We start from the raw sequence: 23,814 nt of genomic DNA on the forward strand, positions 1-23,814 counted from the left end.
AATGTTTCCGATTTATTGACGATGTTCGTGTTTCAGGAGAACTTCGTGGAAATATTTAGGTTCGTATGTATGTACATAGACGACATCGTACAAGTTACCCCCGACTACATCTCGCGCATAACTCGGCGGCAGGAGATTTAGTATTTGTGCTTTACAGCCTCTTTTTAATATTTACCTAAACACAGACTTTGTCCAGACGTACTTATAGATAGGACAGTATTCGTTAGACGTAGCAGTAGAAGAAGTATCATTAGAGAAGTAAGTCACAGCTAATAAGGAAATCACTCCAAAGCTTTAGAATTATTGTTAATTTGTTGTTGTGTAACAACCGAATATACAGGGTGAAGCAAGAGGCACGCTTAACCGTAAAGACCATCGTAATCCCATTGCCAACACGACAAAAGAATGCTTTCTCCGCATTAATTATTCGTTTACAAATTGACAAAAAATAAGTGAAAGAAGACTTACCGTTGAAACGACATCGCGTATACTGTATACGACCCATCATCCCTCAGAGCTGTTTATTGCATCACCCTGTATGTAGTTAAATAATTCTATATACATATATACGTACACATATACGCGCATTTATATATACATATATAAATTCGTGTGTGTGTGTATTATATTTATAAATAAATACAAATAGTTCAAACGGTAATAACTCGCGAAACGTTTAATTTCATGTAAGGCACGGATCTTACAATGTTGTTTTACAAATTCATAATTTAATAGTCTATTTCCTGCTATGGGGAGTGATTACATTGTAAAAAAAAAAAAACGGGACTGAATGTTATTTCTATTAGGTAATTATTTAGCGATTCATACCGATTTGCGAAATTTATACAGAATGTTTTATAAAAGAAAAGAAAAGCGAATCATTCTTCAACGGCAAGTCAGTTCCTACGAGATACATATTTATAGAAAATTTCATCCTTGCGTAAAAATAGTATTGACAATTTGTCAACACGATGCGCCTATGTGTGCGATGCATTTACGAATCTATCCAATATTCCATAGATATAAAGTATTCCATTTTTATAGAATTTGTTATTACGCGTGATTCTCTGAGAAATTTACTTTAACGCGAAATATGAGATTTTGTAGTTAATTTTTCTCTCAATAATTTTACGCACCGATCAATTGCACTTTCCTATGCTGCATCATCCTACAACAATGAAGATTCTAAATAGTAATGTGCCAAGGCGTGTGTGCTTGTGTACTAATATTTATTAATCATTTTATCAAGGATCTATAACATACAAGTACGACGTTCGATGTTGCTACGCAATCGCAAGCACAAGACACTATTTTATTCGTAAATTAAAGAAACATGATACGCTAATAGAGATAATTTTACAATGACGTTGACAATTGATCAAATTTTGACAAGATTCGATAAGACAATTTTCATTCTTCGTACAGAATATATTACAATATTACTATAATTAAATTCTGTTCGACAGAATTGCATTCACGCTGATTCCCATAGTCGGTTTCGTTGCAAAATTTATTCTATGCGGTATAACTTCGCCGCGTCGCATATCACAATATATGATGATGTAAATTAAATTAAAAATAAAATTGACTGTACGTGAAATATGAAATTCACAGCGATAACGAAATTTAGGAAGCGCATATCCTCAACATGAATTCTCAATTAAATCGTCCTATTATTGAGTGATTCGAATTTTCATAAATTTATCGGACTACTTGTACCAAATGAATCAACTTGATAAGACTATTAAAAAGCTTTTTCATTTTAGCTTCGCGGCTAAAATTCTGCGGTCACATTACACGAGATGCAAATTTTATAATCGACGACGGAACGATAAACATACGAGCCATTTGTAATTGTTAGTGCAGGCAATTGTTTTCTGTACTACAATTGCAATTCTTTGAAAAGGGAATAAGTGTTAAAGCGAGGGTAGTCTACGACGATCGATCATGCTACTGTTATCGGCCAGACGACGAATCGTAAACGTAAGCACAGTGCGTAATAATATTTCAAAGACATTTATAAAATTGTGTAAATGTAACTATGTATCATGGTCACGAGCGAAATAAACAGCGCGAATGATTTCAGTATCACGAACAATTGTCAATCGACTATTTACCGTGCTTGGAGCTATAATATTTCACTCCATTTATCAACGAGCATCTAGCGTATTTAATCAGCAGAGTATTAACATTTAGTTTGTCCATTGTCAAGTTCTTGAAATGCAAAAGAAATGTTTGTAACAAGTAAAAAAGGGCGGAACATAGATTCTGCTGTAGTAGACCTTTTCTCTTTCTCCATTTGCTTCCTTCCTTGTCCACTGATACAGAAGTACTTGTAACGCTTGCATTTTCTACCTAAATACATTGATTTATTCGAATAAGTTTAGATTTGGTATTAGCAAACAGGAATTAGAAGTTTCTGTTTCTATAATGTCTTTAGTCCCCTCTCTCTGAAATGTTAAACTAAAGTGTTACACATAATAACAAGTTATCGAATATAAACTGTAGTATACCTGCCCCTTACCTTGATAGTTTCTAGCAAGTGTTCATATCGCGTTACAACAGTTTTGTGCACATCTCCAAATTGTTGTCAATTGGGAAATATAATGTTTGCGTTAGATTTTGCAAATCTGACTCTTTGATAACGGTCAGCTCCAATATTTCGCGAATCTCATCCATCGTATTCGTTGTTGTCTAAAAATATTGATATACAAAGTATTTGATTATATGTTATTATTCTATATTATCGTATCAAATGAATCGCATTGTTTACATTTAACATCGTTTGAAATTTCGGACGTTATGCGAACAGATTAAACCGATCTTATCAATCATATACGAAATATTTAAAAGATCGGACGTGTTTCGATGAGCTTTAAAAAACCATTTATTCGTTGTCTGAACTACGAACGATAAAAGAACTTTATTGAATACCTGTTTTTTAAGATTTGTTGATTTCTAAGATAACGAAACAACGGGCATTTGCGCGCCAGTTTTGATCTACCAACGGATAGCGCCAGCGCTGCTGAACTGAAGATGGAGAAACGTGATTCGACTTATCGAAATCCGTCCGACATTCTTAGTAGCCATATTAATTGCTGTTGCACTTGTTAGAAAACTTTACTGTGAATCGAAAAGTCTGAATTTTATAAGAATTTCCATTTTACCGAGGTAGGCATAGCTTGTTATTGTGTGAATCGTATGGGACAAATGATACAGTGTTAAAGTTCTTTTTCCCAGTCTATCGAAACAATTTCAACTCGTAGCGTAAAATTTAGCCTAGATGCAAGAATATCCAATTATTTTTCTGTCGATGCATAACTTCATTCGTGCATCTGTTTCTCCACTAATGCCCTACGTAATTCGTAACACGTATGAGTTTAAAATAACCTTTTCATCAGCACGAAATGACGGAACGGGAATCTGACTTTTCGTTAAGAACAAAGATATGTATGCGAATGGAACTGGATGGTATAGGACCTAGGATAAAGACATAGGTTCATTCTTAAACAAAGATATTACAATATTCTTTATAATAGTTCAATGATTATTAATTAATTTGTCATTTACACGAAGCGTCATAGTATGTATCATATATTTTACACATGACGATCGAATAAGTATCGACGAATAATGTGACTCGTTCCTTCTACAGATACTACGATACTACGCAACTTCTCATAAAACATGTCAAACGGTATGAACACGCAAGCGGAAAAGGTACGTGTTCTGCTTAAAATATTATGCATGTCTAACACTTGCATGACTATTGGGGTATGTTAAAATATATTTTAAAAGAAATGTACACAATCGGGCTGCTAATTGATTGATTCCTCTATTGGAAAGCAGGAAAGTCATGGTAAAAAGTTCATTGATTAATTAATGTTTATTTTTCTTTGGATCAAGCCCAATGCGGAAGAAACTGTCAATAACAGCGAAGAAGAAGAAGACAGTTCATCTAGTGACCTGCATGCGGTACCTATTTCTGCAAATTAAAGTTTTGCTGCTTAATCTTTTTATTTTATTTCTACAATTATTTATCCTGTCTTCTGTTCATTAACGATAGATTCTGTTGTATGGTAGTTGGAATTAATGATATTATATGTAGGTATATCTTTGAGATAACAAATAGTGAATTGCTACTTAAAATTTTAGGAAGGAAAACCAGCTTATGGTGGCTATGAAGGGCCACATGCGATGTATGTCAAATTGGTCAGTAGCGATGGGCACGAATTCTTTATAAGACGCGAGTATGCTTTAACCAGTGGAACGATAAAAGCCATGTTGAGCGGGCCTGGCCAGTTTGCTGAAAATGAAGCCAATGAAGTAAACTTTCGTGAAATTCCGTAAGTTCTACAGATTTCTTTGTAAAATTCTTTGACGAAAAAATATACTGAATCGTCTATATATATTTTCCTTGCAGATCTCACGTATTACAGAAAGTATGTATGTATTTTACCTACAAAGTACGTTATACGCATAGCAGCACAGAAATACCAGAATTTCCAATCGCTCCCGAGATTGCATTGGAACTATTGATGGCTGGAAATTTCTTAGACTGTTAAGTCAAACGATTCCAGCAATTAGATGGAATTTATATTTGGATTCTAACAAAAGCTTTGGTTACTATTTGTACTTCAAGATTTGCCAAATCAGCAATGACACTTTCTTGAAGAACCTATTCATCTTGTGTTCTTCAATTTACACTTGTGACTTTAAAACATTCGGTGCTATAATGCAATCTCAAAAACAAATGATTTAAGTCGATTAAATGACGAGATCCGCGGGTGTGAATTGAAAAATTTATTAACGTGTTTCGAGTACTTTAACATAACCATTATAAACTTTAGAGAACAAGTTGCCTGAGAGAACTACCGTGTAATTTCTTATCGAGAGATTGTACTCGATTGACTCGGCTTTATTACATATATCGGTGATACAATAAATTATCGCATTCAAAGAAATCCGAATCAGCAGCCAATACATATATCGATTACATATATAGATACATACATGCATATGTATATATGTGTATATATATATATATACATACATATATGTATATACACATATATAATCCCCGACGCTGCAATCGTTTGTACCGTGTAAATTAACAGAGCCTCTAACCAGAATACAGATGAGAATAATGGAAATCAGGATATGGTTCTGTAGCAATAAGTTTCCATTATATTTAAGAATAATTATTTATTGGTTTATGCGCATAGTATAAATTACTTCCTGTACAATATTGTTTAACAATTTCTGTAACAATACCTTATATATTTTTCAAGTAAAGTAGATTGATAAGTAGACTACAATACAGTTAGAGTAATTACGGAATTATAAAAAAGAAAACAGTATGTGATATATCGTAAGGCAGCATGTAACACATTAATTTTTTACAGTATCATTATACAAAATACGTTTATTATAAATACAATAATTGGTTGCCGTTATTTTGAACCTGGATATGCATATAGAGAAAAGAAACATGTAAATTGACTTGCTATTGTAATTAAATAATACTAGAATACTATGTACACAAATTGATTGCACATTTATGCTTAACATAAAGACAAACTTGTCTTTTACTACGCGGTAAGATAGATTCGTTCATCTATCGTATATGCATTTATTATATATGTACATACATGTATATTCATCTAATCAACACGTTTGTTACATACACACGCACATTTACATATCACAGGTTCACTTGTTTCTGGTATCTTTCTCGATGTCTTTAAACTTTGCTTCTAATCGTTTTGAATACGATGCTAATTTATACGCAGCTTGTTCTAGCTTCGTCACACTATCATCAATCTCATTGATATTATCCAGAATAGGTTGTAATTTTTTATATTTCTCGTTTAACGAGTCCAACGACTGTGCTACATTCGAGGATATGGTTTTTAATTCGGTGCACTTGGCAATCGTCTCTTTATTTAATCGTTCCAACAAACGATAGTCGGCGTGCGTGGCTGTCAATTCTTCTTGCAAATACTCGCCAGTTTTCTGGAACATCGTGTTCGCTAAACGGCTCAGATTCGGATCGTGAGGATCCAAAGCTTCGAAACTACTTGTGCTAGTTGACAGCGTAGTTCCACGTTTCGGTGAATCACATCTCGAATTACGATCCGCTATACTGTCCGCACCGGGAACAGGCTCTATTTGTGTGTTCTCTTTCAACGGGTCTTGAACTGACGTCATGTCGTTTCGAACAAGTTGCACTTCAAAAGAAAATAATCAAAGTGAATTTCACTCAAAGGGAAAAGCAGTGCACATACATGTATGTATACAAAAACGTATGTCAGTATCGTCAGTGATGTCCACGGCAGACAAAATGATGGGCTTAGCTTAGCAATTGTTGGTTAAGTAATAGTGGCGCCTCTTGTGGTGAAATCAAGTAGCTCCGTTCAGAATTCGTACAGCGCCAATAGGTAATATGGCAAAACGCTGCAACTGCTAGGTAAACAGTGGCGCCACTTGTGGTGAAATCTGGAAGCTCTAAAATTCGTACAGTGCTAATTATCATAGCGGCAAAATGATAAAATTGGTAGACAAAATTACCGATATAGTTACCGACAGTTAAACAGTTTCAACTTTAACCACTGAATAATTGACGCTGTATAGAGCCCGGTTTCCCCTTCTAAGCGACCATTTATCCAATGGAGCAAATATATATGCGACAACAGCAACTTTCTCAGTCCCCGTAGTACGTTCGTGGAGAACATAATAGCGCGCGAAATTACAAAAGCGAGTAAATCGTACTAAATTAATTCTTCTGAAAATTGCCATTTAAAACTTCAAGATTTCGGGATATAGATTACAATGCTCGATAGAATCGGTATTTATTGCACATTTTAACAATACGTACAAATGTAATGTAAATTTCCATTTTGTACTTTAATATTGTTAATTTAATATTGTCAGCTTTTAACGTGAATCCAATTGTGGGTTTGTTGTGTACATACACAATACATATTCATATGGCACAATAGTTTAATAGTAATACGTACTCATTTCTTCCATATAAAAGATCAATGTTTTTGATTATTCTATATCTACACCATATTATGGAAAGTAAATCAATTTCAACATAGGAATGGCTTATCAGTAGATAAATATACATTTATGTTGAGCTTTGGTCGAAACTTTGGTAACCAGATACCACCATGGCTTGTATTTAAATAACTAGAGTTGTATCGTTAAAAATGGTAAAACAATTACAACAATATTTAACAGATAAATGCATTAGCAATTATAATTAATATTTCTTATAACCATTTGGGTTATTTTGTTGCCACATCCATGCATCTGCGCCTAAAAAATACATTGCAGACTAGATAACAGATACATTGCAGATTAGATAACACACTTACACATGTCATCAATATTCTTAGTGGCTCGCCATCCTAATTCTTTATTAGCTATAGTAGCATCCGCGTAACTGGCAGATATATCTCCTGCTCTACGTGGAACAATTTTGTACGGTATCTTCTGACCAGATGCCTTTTCGAAGGCACTGACAACTTCAAGCACCGAATAACCCTTTCCAGTACCCAAATTGATCGCTTTGAATCCACTTGAATCTTTAGTTTTTTGATAGATCATTGCTTTCACATGACCCGATGCCAAGTCCACAATGTGAATATAATCACGGACGCCTGTAAACCGAACTACAATTAGATATGTACCGCATATTTATGTCGAATCGTTGCTACTAATGTTTCCAGTGATCCAACCTGTTCCGTCAACGGTATCGTAATCGTCGCCATAAATGTGTAGCATTTCTCTTTTTCCAACAGATACTTGAGCGATATATGGCATCAGATTGTTAGGTATTCCATTGGGATCTTCTCCAATCTGACCGGAAGGATGAGCTCCAACCGGATTGAAATATCTGAGAGATATGACGGACCATGCCTAGAAATATCTTTGTTAAAACTATTTCTTCAAACTGTAAAACACAAGACATAGAAATACGAGACAACACAATTATACCTCGTCAGATGCACACAAATCTTTTAAAATTTCTTCAACCATGTACTTTGTTTTTCCATAAGGATTCGTGCAATTACCGGTCTTCATATTTTCATTTAGTGGAAGCTTTTCGGGTACTCCATAAACAGTGGCACTACTAGAATAAATTAAATGCTTTACATTGTACTCCCTCATTGTTTCTAACAAATTCAGAGTTCCACTGATATTGGTTTTGTAATACTCCAACGGTTTCTCGCATGATTCACCCACTGCTTTCAAAGCAGCAAAATGTATAACGCAATGATATTTATACTAAAATGTAAGATTCACTGTAGCTTCAGTTGGATGTTTGGTTTCTATAAAAATCTCAATCATACCTTCTTAAATATATCTTTTAACTCTTTAATGTTTGTTATATCACAAGGAATAAATATAATTTGTTTGTTTGTTAATTTTTCTACTCTCAGTAAACATTCTGGTTTTAAATCATTGTCGCCTGTGAATCAAATACAAAAATTAATATTACATTGTAACAATGCAAGTTGACATCTAAGTAACTTCCATAAAGGTAGATACGAGTTTATTAGATTATGATATAACATCACTGAATATCAATTGTAATTAGATTCATCATTTCTTACCTTTGTAAGTATTACTAAGATTGTCTATTACCACCACCTTAAAATTGGCAGCTAATAGTTCCAATACCGTATGAGAACCAATATAACCAGCACCTCCCGTCACCAGCACATTCCAAGATTCATTTCCCATTGTTTCTTTTTATATTTTTCGTGCTGATTGTTAATAGAACATTCAAGGATTAAAGACCTTTCAATTAATAAGAACTCTGACATTTTACTTCGTGTTAAGTTATGGAATGTACATCCCGTGCAGGACAAATTTGATTGTAATAATATTTATTTACAAGTTCAATCACACGTGTGTAAGTAGCTAAATAGAACACTACATACGAAAGTTATAGATATATTCACAGGAAATGAGAAATATATCTTTTACCTTGTTTGACACGTAGGCAGACACTTAACCAAACTTTGGGCTGCAGGAAACCGACTATTCTTTATCTTAATGACACATAGGAAAAACAATATCTTCGGAGAAAGTTACGTAATTCTGACACGTCAGTGTCAATTTAACACAAAATTACTACCTCAAATTATGATTAATTCACAAAAAAACAAAATTTGTTGAGGTTATATTTCCTATGTATTATTTAGTAATGAAAATTTTGACAAACGATCTATTCACTTCTAATTGCACGTATATTAAATTTTGATACAATTCACGGTGCCACATCATAGCGCAAACAATCCTGAGCAGCTATCTTTTTGTTCTCAGATTCATTGTCAATATGAAACAACACATGCTCCATTCCACTGTATGTATTCATAACGTTTAACACTACTTAAGGAATACATGAGTCCTATGATATGACATAATACATTATTACATAGCATTGATAGTGCGCCAAGTAAATAAATTTCATACATGTATTTCTATCTTCATGCTGTGTAATGAGTAAGAGAAGGACAGCTGAGTGTGCGACAAGGATAGCGATAGGCTGGACTTGTAGCGCCATCTGTTAAACTATTAGCTAAGTGTTTGGCCAACAGTTTCAACGTTCTGCCACGGATGGCACTACTAGTTCTTCGGCTAGTAGTTTCAGCGTTTCGCCACGGATGGCGCAACATCTGCTCCGTACCCGAGCAACGCATCGATAACTTTTCACTAGCAGCCTGAGCGTTTCGTCACGGATGGCGCAACACTTCTTCAAACATGTGCATAGGGTCGATAACATTTCACTAGCAGCTTGAGCGTTTTGTCACGGATGGTGCTACATCTGCTTCGTATCCGAGCAACGTGTCGATAACTTTTCGCTAGCAGCTTGTGCGTTTCGCCACGGATGGCGCCACATCTTCAAACACGTGCATCGGATCGATAACTTTTCGCTAGCAGCTTGTGCGTTTCGCTACGGATGGCGCCACATCTGCTTCCTACTCGAGCAACGCGTTGATAACTTTTTACTAGCAGCTTGAGCGTTTCCCCACGAATGGCGCCACATATTCGAAAACGTGCATCGAATCGATAACTTTTCGCTAGCAGCTTGAGCGTTTCCGCATGGATAGCTCCACATCTGTTTCGAGAAACTGCGTTATGTACGCAGGCATAACTTCTGACTGGACTTGTTACATACATACGTTGTAATAATTTATACTAATAAAGCAACAGTTTTAAAACTAAATCCAAACGTCTTTTCAATGTAGTTAGTTTTAATTGTTCCCTGTCACTCATTCTTCCCCATTTGCACTCCGCTACTCTAGTTCTTCCACAATCATCCCCCCTCCTCTTCTCTCACCTTATATATATTAATATATTTTTATTATTAATATAACCTTCCACCCTCATTTCCTTTCTTATCTCCATCTATCTCCTCCATCCATTTCTCTTCTCCCACTCTCCTCCCGTTATCTTCATTTAATATATTTTTAATCTTTTCTTGAATCCCTTCCTCCTCCTTGCGAGGAGTTATCTAGCTATGCTTTTTCTCGCTTGCGATTGACTTGTACTACTGATATTACGAGTATCAGGAGAACATAATTTTCCGAGGAGGTATCCTGAAATTCATTGCCTGGCATGTTATTGACTTGTACTACTGAAATCTCGAAAATCGGAAATTTTTCGAAAAATTTTCTCGTAAGTTTAGAACAAGTCAATAACAGGCCAGAAAAAGATTTCGAAAACTCGAAAATTTGCCAAAATTCAGTGGTACAAATCAATAACAAGCCAGAAAATGAATTTTAGGATACCTCCTCGAGATTATGTCCTCCTGATACTCGAAATTTCAGTAGTGCAAGTCAATCATAATTCCGAATAGTTTCAGAGAAATATTTGGACTTAGGAGGGGTATATGGGTTAAATAAATAGACGGTGATGTTCAGAATACATATATTTATTCATTAATAACAATACACATTAATACAACGTTTTACAATCATTATTTTGCTTATTCTATGTGTTTGTAGCGTTCCTATGGTTAAGTGCAAGTCCGTCGATTGCGTGAAATGGCTAATTTGGGAGCTCCTTAAAGATGCATCTGTGCCATGTAGATCTCGACGATTGTTCGCAGCTCACAATGAAGATCAGGATTGAAGTCACGACGAAAATTGCGAGAAAATTACGAGGAAAATTACGAGAAAAATTATCAAGAAAATTATGACGAAAATCATGACAAAAGTAACGAGGAAAATCACGACAAAAATTAAGAGAAAATTACGAGAAAATCACGAGGGAAATCACGAGAATAATCAGTAAGAAAATTACGACGAAAATTATGAGGAAAATCACAAGGAAAATTATGAGGAAAATCACAAGGAAAATCACGAGGAAAATTAAGACGAAAATTACAACGGAAATATATATATATATATATAAATATATATATATAAAAATATATATATATATATAAATATATATATATATATATAAAAGTATGAAATATGCTATACAATAAAATTGTATATTATTATTTATATGATAAAATTCAATCGATTTTTTCAAATTTTATTTTATATATATATTATAAATTTTATTTTATTTTTCTTGCAATATTTTCTTGGAATTATCATTTTGTTTCAGTTTTGTCAGACGATCTACGGGGTGTCCCAAAATTATTTTGTTCAGGCGAGAAATAAGGTGTTGATGAGATCAAATAATAATAATAACAATTCTTAAGAAATTGTCCAGTTTTGCTTCCAAGCTGAAGGAAAATTAGGGAGAATAATAAATTAGGGCTATTATCAATTAATATAGAAAATATATATAATTAATATAAATTATAATTTATATATATATATATATATATATATATATATATATATATATATATATATATATATTTTCATACTTTTTCGAACGTCGAATCGGCAAAGCTGGACTGAAAACGCGAAGGGTAATCGAGTGAAAGGGTTATATTCCGTTATAAAGCGTTTATATTCCTCCCACGAAACGGAAAACCATAAATACGCGAACACTTTGAAAAAAGAAAAGGTTCGTTTTCTTCCGGTCTCTTGTAGTTAAAACGATTCAATTTGGTGTCTCGAGATTCCCGAATACCGTATGAATTACAGTACGCCGTTACCCACGTGGGATTATTGGATTGGCTGTCTTGCGATTAAATTTTCCGTAGCCCCTCCGTGCAGCGGGAAACAAAAGTTCTCGCGCGAAATTCCCCCATAAAACTGTGCCGGCTCGCTTATTTTCTGGCATCAGTTTTATTCCGTAATAAATAACGGCAGGGCTATGGCAGAATTGGTTCGAGTCCAACTCGCTTCTTGGTAGACAATATAAAATCGCGGCGTAAGAGAGAGAGAGAGAGAGAGAGAGAGAGAGAGAGATTCCTCCGACGCATTAAAGCGCCGTTTTAGTTACGGCTGTACGCGTTCTTATCGGTCGCGACGGTCAGAGACCGGTACATAAACGTAGATCCGACTGAATCGCGTTTTTGAAATGACAATTTTTCCGTAGCATATATTTACGACTTATAAACTAACACACACGCTCGCCAGCTAGCTAGCACACACCTACACACTCACTCGTTCGTATATGTCAAGTACTATTGCTGACCAAGTGGATCAAAGAAGAAGTCCCCTGAGGGACCTCCGATCGGAGGAATTACAATTTGTACAATTTTCGAACGAAACATTATTCAGAGCCCCGACTTATAGTATAATTTCACATACTTTTACAATAAATACTTTGTTACAATACAAAGTTTGCAGCTATTTGCTCGGTATCATCCTCGATCCAGAAATTCATTGTAATTTTCAATATTTCCTGAACCGAGGATGATACCGATTGCCCGGGTCTCACCGCGAGGAGGTTGCTGCTTTAGAGACCCGAAAGGAAGTCAGAACGAAGCCGGAATTCGCTATGGCTCCCTTTCTAACAACGACGACTTATAAACTAATACGCTCGCTAACTAGCTATCACACATTCCCACACACTCACTCGTTCGCATATGTCAAGTACTATCGCGGACCAAAGTGGATCAAAGAAGAAGTCTCCGATCCACGGGGACCAAAATGAATCAGTGCAGAAGGCAGTGATTCTGTCAAAGTAAGAAACAAGTACGAGTCAGTGCAGAAGGCACTGCTCGAGGGTGACGCGACGCGTACAATGCTCGCACAAGACTGGAGCCTCACAAATCTCGATGTTCGGCGCGATCACATGAGGAGTGACGATCCAAAGTTGGATCCTCCCACACAGTGGGATGCCATTTCTCGCCCTGCGACCTAAAACTAACTTAGGCCGCCTTACCCGTCTGAATCGGCACTAGGAGAGAGCCTACACAGGCAAACCTGTGTGACCATTTCTCTCCCAACACCCCGCCCCTCATAGGAGCTAAGGGCGGATTACTGGCCGAACAGCGACCAGGGAAGAGCATTCACGCCGCATGATCACTCGTCGAACATCGAGAAGTGTTCGTACCTACCCAAGAGATTGCGCAAGCAAGGCCGCCACAGCTTTCTGCTGTGGCGGAGTCAAAGACGAGACGCGAAAAAATAAGGCTAAGGCAATAATACTCGACATATGCGAAATTAGCGAATCGGGTACCTCGGGGACGCTACCGCCCGTGCCCCCCACGGGCGCTCCCGCGGGTCGGGGGCCCCTGAGGGAACTTAACCCCTTGCCGCACCATTTTCTTTACATTTATAATGACTAGAAATATACCGATTATAATTATTTCTCAGAAGGAGAAGAAAATTTCAAATTATTGTGAGACTACATTTCATAAAACAATATAAATTAAATACAAAGTAAATATTAAACAAAGTAAATATTGTAGTGAAAAGAAGAGAAGTTTAGACGAAATTGGAAGAATAAAATAATGTTCATTCTTAAGAAAAATCTTTAGTAAAAGCTAGACCCGTTAAAGTACGGCAAGAAGTTAAGAACCTTAAACTAAGCCACACACACACACACATATCAACTAACTCGCACGCACTTAATAACTAAGACGAATCCCACGGCGGATGAAAATCCCACGGCGGATGAAAATCCCACGGCGGATGACAATCCCACGGCGGATGATAATATCTGTAATGAATCTGAAAAGATTGAATTCTAGTTAGTACGAATACAAAATAGGTGACAAGTCAAATTAGGAAACCTAAGACCAGCACACGAGTGCCAAGCTAACCAGCACACGAGTGCCACACTAACCAGCACACGAGTGCAATTTTTGAGAGAATGAATGAAACAAAATTTAACAAACTTAAATTAAGAACCCTAACAACCTACAAGCGCCTCGGGTACCTCGGGGACGCTACCCCCCGTACTCGCCCACGGGCCCCACCCGCAAGCGAGCCCCTGAGGGACCTCCGATCGGAGGAACACCAATTTCAACAATTTACGAACGAAACATTATTTCGAGCCCTAACTTGAAGTATAAATCCACATACTTTTACAATGCACACTATTTTATAATATAAAATTTGCAGCTATTTGCTCGGTATCATCCTCGACTCAGAAATTCATGGCAATCCGCAAGAATTTTTGAACCGAGGATGATACCGATTGCCCGAGTCTCACCACGAGGAGGTTGCTGCTTTAGAGACCCGAAAGGGAGTCAGAACGAAGCCGGAATTCGCTATGGCTCCCTTTCTAACAACGACGACTTATAAACTAGTACACACGCTCGCCAGCTAGCTAGCACACACCCACACTCACACGTTCGTATATGTCAAGTACTATTGCGGACCAAGTGGATCAAAGAAGAAGTCTCTGATCCACGGGGACCAAAATGAATCAGTGCAGAAGGCAGTGATTCTTTCAAAGTGAGAAACAACTGCGAGTCAGTGCAGAAGGCACTGACTCGAGGGTGACGCGACGCGTACAATGCTCGCACAAATCAGGAGCCTCGCAGATCTCGATGCTCGCCGTTTTCACATGAGGAATAATGATCCAAAGTTGGATCATCCTACAATGAGTCGGATCGCCCTGCGCCCCGCCCCCAAAAGAGAGCTAAGGACGTCTTACATTGCGAATACGCGAAGCGAGAGCCTCCCCAGCAGGAGGGTCCGCGTTCGAATCACCATGCCGCATGGTCACTCGTCGAACAACGAGACGTGTCCGGACTTACCCTAGAGTTTGCGCAAGCAAGGCCACCACAGCTTTCTGCTGTGGCGGAGTCAAAAACGAGACGCGAAAAAGTAATGCTGAGGCAATACTACTGGACATATACGAAATTAGCGACTCGGGTACCTCGGGGACGCTACCCCCCGTGCCCCCCACGGGCGCTCCCGTGGGTCGGGGGCCCCTGAGGGAACTTAACCCCTTGCCATACCATTCTCTTTAAATTTATGATGACTAGAAATTTCTCGATTGTAATTATTTCTCAGAAGGAGAAAAAAATTTGAGTTTACTGTGAGACTACACTTCTTGAGCAATTAAATATTGTGGTGAAAAGAAGAGAAATTTAGATAAAGTTGTAAGAGCAAAATAATATTCATTCTAAAGAGAAATCTTTATTAAATGCTGGACCCGTTACAGTACGGCAAGAGGTTAAGAATCTTAAACTATCTCACACACACTTATTAACTAACTCGCACGCACTTAATAACTAAGTCGCACGTACTTAATAACTAAGTCTCACGCACTTATTAATTAAGACGTATCCCACGACGGATGAAAATCCCACGGCGGATGAAAATCCCACGGCGGATGATAATCCCACGGCGGATGATAATCCCACGGTGGATGATAATATCTGTAATAAACCTGAAAAGATTGAATTAAAGTTAGTCTGAATTCAAGTCAAAATAGAAAACCTAAGACCAGCACAGGGGTGCCAAGCTAACCAGCACGCGAGTGCCAAACTAACCAGCACACGAGTGCATTTTTTGAGAAAATGGACGCAACGAAATCTAAGAAACTTAAATTAAGAACCCTAACAACCTACAAGCGCCTGGGGTACCTCGGGGACGCTACGCCCCGTACTCACTTGCGGGCCCCACCCGCAAGCGAGCCCCTGAGGGACCTCCAATCGGAGGAATACCAATTTCAACAATTTACTAACGAAACATTATTTCGAGCCCTAACTTGAGGTATAAATCCACATACTTTTACAATGCACACTATTTTACAATATAAAATTTGCAGCTATTTGCTCGGTATCATCCTCGACTCAGAAATTCATTGCAATTCGCAAGAATTTTTGAACCGAGGATGGTACCGATTGCCCGAGTCTCACCGCGAGGAGGTTGCTGCTTTAGAGACCCGAAAGGGAGTCAGAACGAAGCCGGAATTCGCTATGGCTCCCTTTCTAACAACGACGACTTATAAACTAATACGCTCGCTAGCTAGCTATCACACATTCCCACACACTCACTCGTTCGCATATGTCAAGTACTATCGCGGACCAAAGTGGATCAAAGAAGAAGTCTCCGATCCACGGGGACCAAAATGAATCAGTGCAGAAGGCAGTGATTCTTTCAAAGTAAGAAACAAGTACGAGTCAGTGCAGAAGGCACTGCTCGAGGGTGACGCGACGCGTACAATGCTCGCACAAGACTGGAGCCTCACAAATCTCGATGTTCGGCGCGATCACATGAGGAGTGACGATCCAAAGTTGGATCCTCCCACACAGTGGGATGCCATTTCTCGCCCTGCGACCTAAAACTAACTTAGGCCGCCTTACCCGTCTGAATCGGCACTAGGAGAGAGCCTACACAGGCAAACCTGTGTGACCATTTCTCTCCCAACACCCCGCCCCTCATAGGAGCTAAGGGCGGATTACTGGCCGAACAGCGACCAGGGAAGAGCATTCACGCCACATGATCACTCGTCGAACATCGAGAAGTGTTCGTACCTACCCAAGAGATTGCGCAAGCAAGGCCGCCACAGCTTTCTGCTGTGGCGGAGTCAAAGACGAGACGCGAAAAAATAAAGCTAAGGCAATAATACTCGACATATGCGAAATTAGCGAATCGGGTACCTCGGGGACGCTACCGCCCGTGCCCCCCACGGGCGCTCCCGTGGGTCGGGGGCCCCTGAGGAAACTTAACCCCTTGCCGTACCATTTTCTTTAAATTAATAATGACTAGAAATATACCGATTATAATTATTTCTCAGAAGGAGAAGAAAATTTCTAATTATTGTGAGACTACATTTCATTGAACAAGTAAATATTGTAGTGAAAAGAAGAGAAGTTTAGACGAAATTGGAAGAATAAAATAATGTTCATTCTTAAGAAAAATCTTTACTAAAAGCTGGACCCGTTAAAGTACGGCAAGAAGTTAAGAATCTTAAACTAAGTCACACACACTTATTAACTAACTCGCACGCACTTATTAATTAAGACGCATCCCTCGGCGGATGATAATCCCACGATGGATGATAATCTCTCTGTAATGAACCTGAAACCATTGAGTTCAAGTTAGTCTGAATATATAGCGAAATAGGAAACCTGAGACCAGCACAGGAGTGCCGTGTTAACCCACAGACGAATGCAATTTGTGTGAAAATCATTGGAAACGAAATCGTTTCGGCCGATCTTTCGGCCGATGATCCTCCCTCGCGGATGATAAATTGTCGGCGGATGATAATCTCGGCAGAAGGAGTTCGAAGACTTGGACATAAGTAACGTGTATCGCGATTTTACGCCAACTGCTACGACTTGTAAATTCTCGGATCGAAAAAATGAATTCCTACTGCACGCAGTGGTTTCGTGGGCATTTGCACCACGTGCTCGGTCCTGGCCTAAAAAAGTCCGAAGGTACGAATAAAATATTCTCGCTCCCTGTGATGACGATCGTCCAGTGCTTCGCAAGGATATTGTCTGCGAATATAAGAATTACAATTTAATTTTGGATGTCAGAGAGGAAATCAAAATGAAAGTGGCAAAGAAACGCGGACTCCTTTCTCGCGACGCTAATCCACGAGAATTAGAAGTGGATATTAATTCGTGTTAATTCGTCTAAATATTAAATCCGATGTTAATTCGTCAGATCCGGAAGCGAAAACACCCGCGAGCTTTGATTTGTTTTCACGCAACTCTAAAGGAAATCGTCGACGATTGCGAGACAATGCTGCGATCCTTGGAACGGCAACTCGCAGTGCGGCATTTATTTCGCGACTCTAACACAACGCGTTGGCAGTTTTCGCAATTCTGATACAACGCATTGGCGATTTTTCGCGACGCTAATATAACGCGTTGTTAATTTCGTCTCGCGACTCTAAGGAAAATCGCGAATGCCTGCACTGCGGAGCGTTGCAACTGCGGCATGGGCTCTGAAAGACGAACGAAGCTACTGCAACGCGATTATTCTCGCAACGCTAACTTCGAAAATAATTCGAAGGCAAAACGCGATAATTCATTTCGCAACGCTAGGATGGAAAAATCGCGATGTGCCCAACCCAGCTGATCGTTGGGACCTCGGTCCATTGTTGCAACTGCGGAATGGGCGCCTGGAAAGACGAACGAAGCTACTGGCAACGCGATTATTTCGACGCTACGCTAATGCATCGAACAGAAATCCGAAAGATTTAACTTTACTTTCTGGAAAGAACGAGTCTGTAGACTTCGAGAAATCTGATAGAATTGCAAAGTTGAAACGCGATTAGTTCGCAACGCTATATTCAAAGCTATTGTGCTTGATTATTCAAAGAAAAGTCGCGTCTATTTTATTCGCAACGCTATGATTTCTGTTCGAAATTAATTATAGCAACGCGTGAATAATTCGCAACGCTATGGCAAGTCGCGGATGTGCCCATCCGAGCTGTTGTTGGGGCGGCGAGGCCCTTCGTTGCAGCTGCAGCATGGGCGCCTGAAAAGTCGGAAGGTAAACTATTGCAACGCGATTGTGTTGTCGCGACGCTAATTCAATGAACAGAGATGCAAAAGCGAGTGGACTTTGATGATCTTCGAAAATTTCAAACTTGAAACGCGAGCGTACTTAGTCGCAACGCTATCTTTGACGCTTCTTGCATGTCGAACCAAATGAAATCGCGAATCTTTCATTCGCGACGCTATACTTTGAATAATTAATTTCGATGCTAATGATAATCGCGATGGTTTTATTCGCGACGCTAATTTTCATCTCTGTTAAAAATGAAGCGAAACAACGCGAGATTATTTCGCAACGCTATTGCAAGTCGCGGATGTGCCCATCTGCGCTGATCGTTGGGTTGGCAAAGCCTGCCCGAATACTACTATTGCTATGACAAGAACTACTATTGCTATGACAAGAACTACTATTGCTACTGCAGCGAGTACAGTGACCAATTAACAATACATATACATAATAATATACATGATAATATACACCATAAGATTTGTCTTACGATAGTATTAACCTGAAAATAAAGAATCTGAAAATAAAGAACCTGAAAATCCTAGCTAAAATGGGGTTATTAGTTTCGAATTATTCGTCAAAATTAATCTGTTTCGATGACTACGCGTGAATTTAATTGCTCGAGAAGTAACGGCAATAGCAATGGCAAAAAAGTAATGGAAGTAACGATGATAGAGGCATTGGCGAGGGTAACGGCAATAGTAATATCAAAAATTTAATGGAAGTAACAATGACAGAAGTATTGGCAAGGATAACGGCAATTGAATTCGAACGGAAAACGCAAGTCATTGAAAAGAATACATCCTAACTAAATATACAATAGAATTCGCAACAAGTATGTGGTCACTGTACTCGAAAAAATTGAGAGAACTACTGGTCAAATAAGATCGACTTACATTTCGATGCGATGTTGGTCCTGGAATTTGTAGTAGGAAGAAGTAGAAGAGAGTAGCAGCGTAGAGAGAGTAGCAGCGTAGAGAGAGTAGCAGCGTAGAGAGAGTAGCAGCATAGAGAGAGTAGCAGCGTAGAGAGAGTAGCATCATCAAGAAGTTTCCATAGCACACGCATTTAAGATTTTAATCGAAAATATTAATTTCCATTCGCGGAAAAGATTTAGAAATTATCGGAAACCATTTGGAAATTCGCGTTGAAATTAGAGATACGATTTTGACAAATAACTATTAATAATTTTACCGAATGTTAAGTAAATTTAGATTCGAATTAGATAGAAAATTAATTAACATTGATTTTAGAAGGAAGCAGAACGAATTTCGATTAACAATAAACTTTCCGAAAAATAAAATTTATTGTGCACTGCCTGACACGTGTGAAAATATCCAATTTACTTCGATTCTGTACACTTTCTGTTATATTCTATTATAGTAGTTGTTCCAACAATTAATTAAGTAATTTAACGCAATAACGTTCCATGAAAATTATATTATATATTTATTCTTAACAATTTAATTTATAATAATATCACTTTTGCAAGAGCTTTCCTCAAATGCAACTGATTCTTCCACTAAACGAGTAACGACTAATCGAGCAATGACATTGAGCCGAGCGAGCACGAAGGGTACACCCCCCCCCCCCACACCCCAATGACTTTGACGATCGACATTATTGGAAGAGCTGTCTTGAAACACGTCTGATTCCACCATTAGTCAAGTCCCGACTGATTGAGCTTTGACATTGAGCCGAGCGAGCACGAAGGGTAAACCCCCCCCCCCCCTCCCAATGACTTTGACGATCGACATTATTGGAAGAGCTGTCTTGAAACACGTCTGATTCCACCATTAGTCAAGTCCCGACTGATTGAGCTTTGACTTTGTGCCGAGCGAGCACGAAGGGTACACCCCCCCCCCCCCACCCCAATGACTTTGACCATCGACATTATTGGAAGAGCTGTCTTGAAACACGTCTGATTCCACCATTAGTCAAGTCCCGACTGATTGAGCTTTGACATTGAGCCGAGCGAGCACGAAGGGTACAGCCCCCCTCCCCCCCCCCCAATGACTTTGACGATCGACATTATTGGAAGAGCTGTCTTGAAACACGTCTGATTCCACCATTAGTCAAGTCCCGACTGATTGAGCTTTGACATTGAGCCGAGCGAGCACGAAGGGTACACCCCCCCCCCCCTCCCAATGACTTTGACGATCGACATTATTGGAAGAGCTGTCTTGAAACACGTCTGATTCCACCATTAGTCAAGTCCCGACTGATTGAGCTTTGACATTCAGCCGAGCGAGCACGATGGGTACACCCCCCCCCCCCCCCAATGACTTTGACGATCGACATTATTGGAAGAGCTGTCTTGAAACACGTCTGATTCCACCATTAGTCAAGTCCCGACTGATTGAGCTTTGACTTTGTGCCGAGCGAGCACGAAGGGTACACCCCCCCCCCCCCAATGACTTTGACGATCGACATTATTGGAAGAGCTGTCTTGAAACACGTCTGATTCCACCATTAGTCAAGTCCCGACTGATTGAGCTTTGACATTGAGCCGAGCGAGCACGAAGTGTACAGCCCCCCCCCCCCCCTCCAATGACTTTGACGATCGACATTATTGGAAGAGCTGTCTTGAAACACGTCTGATTCCACCATTAGTCAAGTCCCGACTGATTGAGCTTTGACTTTGTGCCGAGCGAGCACGAAGGGTACACCCCCCCCCCCACACCCCAATGACTTTGACGATCGACATTATTGGAAGAGCTGTCTTGAAACACGTCTGATTCCACCATTAGTCAAGTCCCGACTGATTGAGCTTCGACATTGAGCCGAGCGAGCACGAAGGGTAAACCCCCCCCCCCCCCTCCCAATGACTTTGACGATCGACATTATTGGAAGAGCTGTCTTGAAACACGTCTGATTCCACCATTAGTCAAGTCCCGACTGATTGAGCTTTGACATACAGCCGAGCGAGCACGATGGGTACACCCCCCCCCCCCCCCAATGACTTTGACGATCGACATTATTGGAAGAGCTGTCTTGAAACACGTCTGATTCCACCATTAGTCAAGTCCCGACTGATTGAGCTTTGACTTTGTGCCGAGCGAGCACGAAGGGTACACCCCCCCCCCTCCCCAATGACTTTGACGATCGACATTATTGGAAGAGCTGTCTTGAAACACGTCTGATTCCACCATTAGTCAAGTCCCGACTGATTGAGCTTTGACTTTGTGCCGAGCGAGCACGAAGGGTACACCCCCCCCCCACCCCAATGACATTGACGATCGACATTATTGGAAGAGCTGTCTTGAAACACGTCTGATTCCACCATTAGTCAAGTCCCGACTGATTGAGCTTTGACATTGAGCCGAGCGAGCACGAAGGGTACACCCCCCCCCCCCTCCCAATGACTTTGACGATCGACATTATTGGAAGAGCTGTCTTGAAACACGTCTGATTCCACCATTAGTCAAGTCCCGACTGATTGAGCTTTGACATTCTGCCGAGCGAGCACGAAGGGTACCCCCCCCCCCCCAATGACTTTGACGATCGACATTATTGGAAGAGCTGTCTTGAAACACGTCTGATTCCACCATTAGTCAAGTCCCGACTGATTGAGCTTTGACTTTGTGCCGAGCGAGCACGAAGGGTACACCCCCCCCCCCCCACCCCAATGACTTTGACGATCGACATTATTGGAAGAGCTGTCTTGAAACACGTCTGATTCCACCATTAGTCAAGTCCCGACTGATTGAGCTTTGACATTGAGCCGAGCGAGCACGAAGGGTACAGCCCCCCTCCCCCCCCCCAATGACTTTGACGATCGACATTATTGGAAGAGCTGTCTTGAAACACGTCTGATTCCACCATTAGTCAAGTCCCGACTGATTGAGCTTTGACTTTGTGCCGAGCGAGCACGAAGGGTACACCCCCCCCCCCCCCCAATGACTTTGACGATCGACATTATTGGAAGAGCTGTCTTGAAACACGTCTGATTCCACCATTAGTCAAGTCCCGACTAATGGAGCTTTGACTTTGTGCCGAGCGAGCACGAAGGGTACACCCCCCCCCCCCTCCCCAATGACTTTGACGATCGACATTATTGGAAGAGCTGTCTTGAAACACGTCTGATTCCACCATTAGTCAAGTCCCGACTGATTGAGCTTTGACTTTGTGCCGAGCGAGCACGAAGGGTACACCCCCCCCCCCCACCCCAATGACTTTGACCATCGACATTATTGGAAGAGCTGTCTTGAAACACGTCTGATTCCACCATTAGTCAAGTCCCGACTGATTGAGCTTTGACTTTGTGCCGAGCGAGCACGAAGGGTACAGCCCCCCTCCCCCCCCCCCAATGACTTTGACGATCGACATTATTGGAAGAGCTGTCTTGAAACACGTCTGATTCCACCATTAGTCAAGTCCCGACTGATTGAGCTTTGACATTGAGCCGAGCGAGCACGAAGGGTACACCCCCCCCCCCCTCCCAATGACTTTGACGATCGACATTATTGGAAGAGCTGTCTTGAAACACGTCTGATTCCACCATTAGTCAAGTCCCGACTGATTGAGCTTTGACATTCAGCCGAGCGAGCACGATGGGTACACCCCCCCCCCCCCCCAATGACTTTGACGATCGACATTATTGGAAGAGCTGTCTTGAAACACGTCTGATTCCACCATTAGTCAAGTCCCGACTGATTGAGCTTTGACTTTGTGCCGAGCGAGCACGAAGGGTACACCCCCCCCCCCCCCAATGACTTTGACGATCGACATTATTGGAAGAGCTGTCTTGAAACACGTCTGATTCCACCATTAGTCAAGTCCCGACTGATTGAGCTTTGACATTGAGCCGAGCGAGCACGAAGTGTACAGCCCCCCCCCCCCCCTCCAATGACTTTGACGATCGACATTATTGGAAGAGCTGTCTTGAAACACGTCTGATTCCACCATTAGTCAAGTCCCGACTGATTGAGCTTTGACTTTGTGCCGAGCGAGCACGAAG

The 23,814-nt window shown here is 40.1% G+C and overlaps 4 protein-coding genes and 1 long non-coding RNA gene across 16 annotated transcripts in view; 2 read left to right on the plus strand and 3 right to left on the minus strand.

Moving 5' to 3' along the window:
- The window catches only part of Fak (protein tyrosine kinase 2 Fak), a 51,630-nt gene extending 49,542 nt beyond the window's left edge, over positions 1–2,088 (plus strand). For all 7 annotated transcript variants that reach the window (XM_033471190.2, XM_033471191.2, XM_033471188.2 and 4 more), the window contains one exon: positions 37–2,088. The gene's annotated coding sequence lies outside the window, so the exon portion shown is untranslated. The remainder of the gene's footprint in view (positions 1–36) is intronic.
- Positions 1,213–3,071, minus strand: LOC117220854 (uncharacterized). The gene is made up of 3 exons (XR_004490369.2): positions 2,935–3,071; positions 2,525–2,694; positions 1,213–2,450 (listed from the first exon to the last, which is right to left on the minus strand). It is a non-coding gene; the product is annotated as an uncharacterized LOC117220854 (long non-coding RNA).
- On the plus strand, positions 3,027–5,546 carry EloC (transcription elongation factor elongin C). Of its 6 annotated transcripts, none has more exons than XM_033471242.2 (5): positions 3,030–3,171; positions 3,656–3,720; positions 3,907–3,975; positions 4,156–4,346; positions 4,424–5,546. In XM_033471242.2, the coding sequence occupies exons 2-5, from the start codon at positions 3,688–3,690 to the stop codon at positions 4,563–4,565; spliced, it is 435 nt and encodes a 144-aa protein (XP_033327133.1). In that variant the 5' UTR covers positions 3,030–3,171; positions 3,656–3,687; the 3' UTR covers positions 4,566–5,546. The 6 variants fall into 6 exon arrangements, with proteins under 6 accessions (XP_033327137.1, XP_033327133.1, XP_033327136.1 ...); XM_033471245.2 differs by lacking the exon at positions 3,030–3,171 and adding an exon at positions 3,357–3,497; XM_033471244.2 differs by lacking the exon at positions 3,030–3,171 and adding an exon at positions 3,537–3,583.
- On the minus strand, positions 5,186–6,387 carry Blos2 (biogenesis of lysosome-related organelles complex 1 subunit 2). The gene has a single exon (XM_033471241.2). It carries the CDS (start codon positions 6,208–6,210, stop codon positions 5,713–5,715), a length of 498 nt encoding a protein of 165 aa, XP_033327132.2. The 5' UTR covers positions 6,211–6,387; the 3' UTR covers positions 5,186–5,712.
- A 447-nt stretch (positions 6,388–6,834) lies between these two features.
- Positions 6,835–9,504, minus strand: Gale (UDP-galactose 4'-epimerase). Its single transcript, XM_033471228.2, has 7 exons — positions 9,001–9,504; positions 8,625–8,777; positions 8,361–8,479; positions 8,005–8,295; positions 7,746–7,926; positions 7,383–7,667; positions 6,835–7,323 (listed from the first exon to the last, which is right to left on the minus strand). The coding sequence occupies exons 2-7, from the start codon at positions 8,752–8,754 to the stop codon at positions 7,268–7,270; spliced, it is 1,062 nt and encodes a 353-aa protein (XP_033327119.1). The 5' UTR covers positions 8,755–8,777; positions 9,001–9,504; the 3' UTR covers positions 6,835–7,267.
- Between the last annotated feature and the right edge of the window lie 14,310 nt (positions 9,505–23,814).

The sequence above is a fragment of the Megalopta genalis genome, chromosome 2, assembly GCF_051020955.1.
Source record: "Megalopta genalis isolate 19385.01 chromosome 2, iyMegGena1_principal, whole genome shotgun sequence".
In the NCBI taxonomy this organism is placed as follows: Eukaryota; Metazoa; Arthropoda; class Insecta; order Hymenoptera; family Halictidae; genus Megalopta; species Megalopta genalis.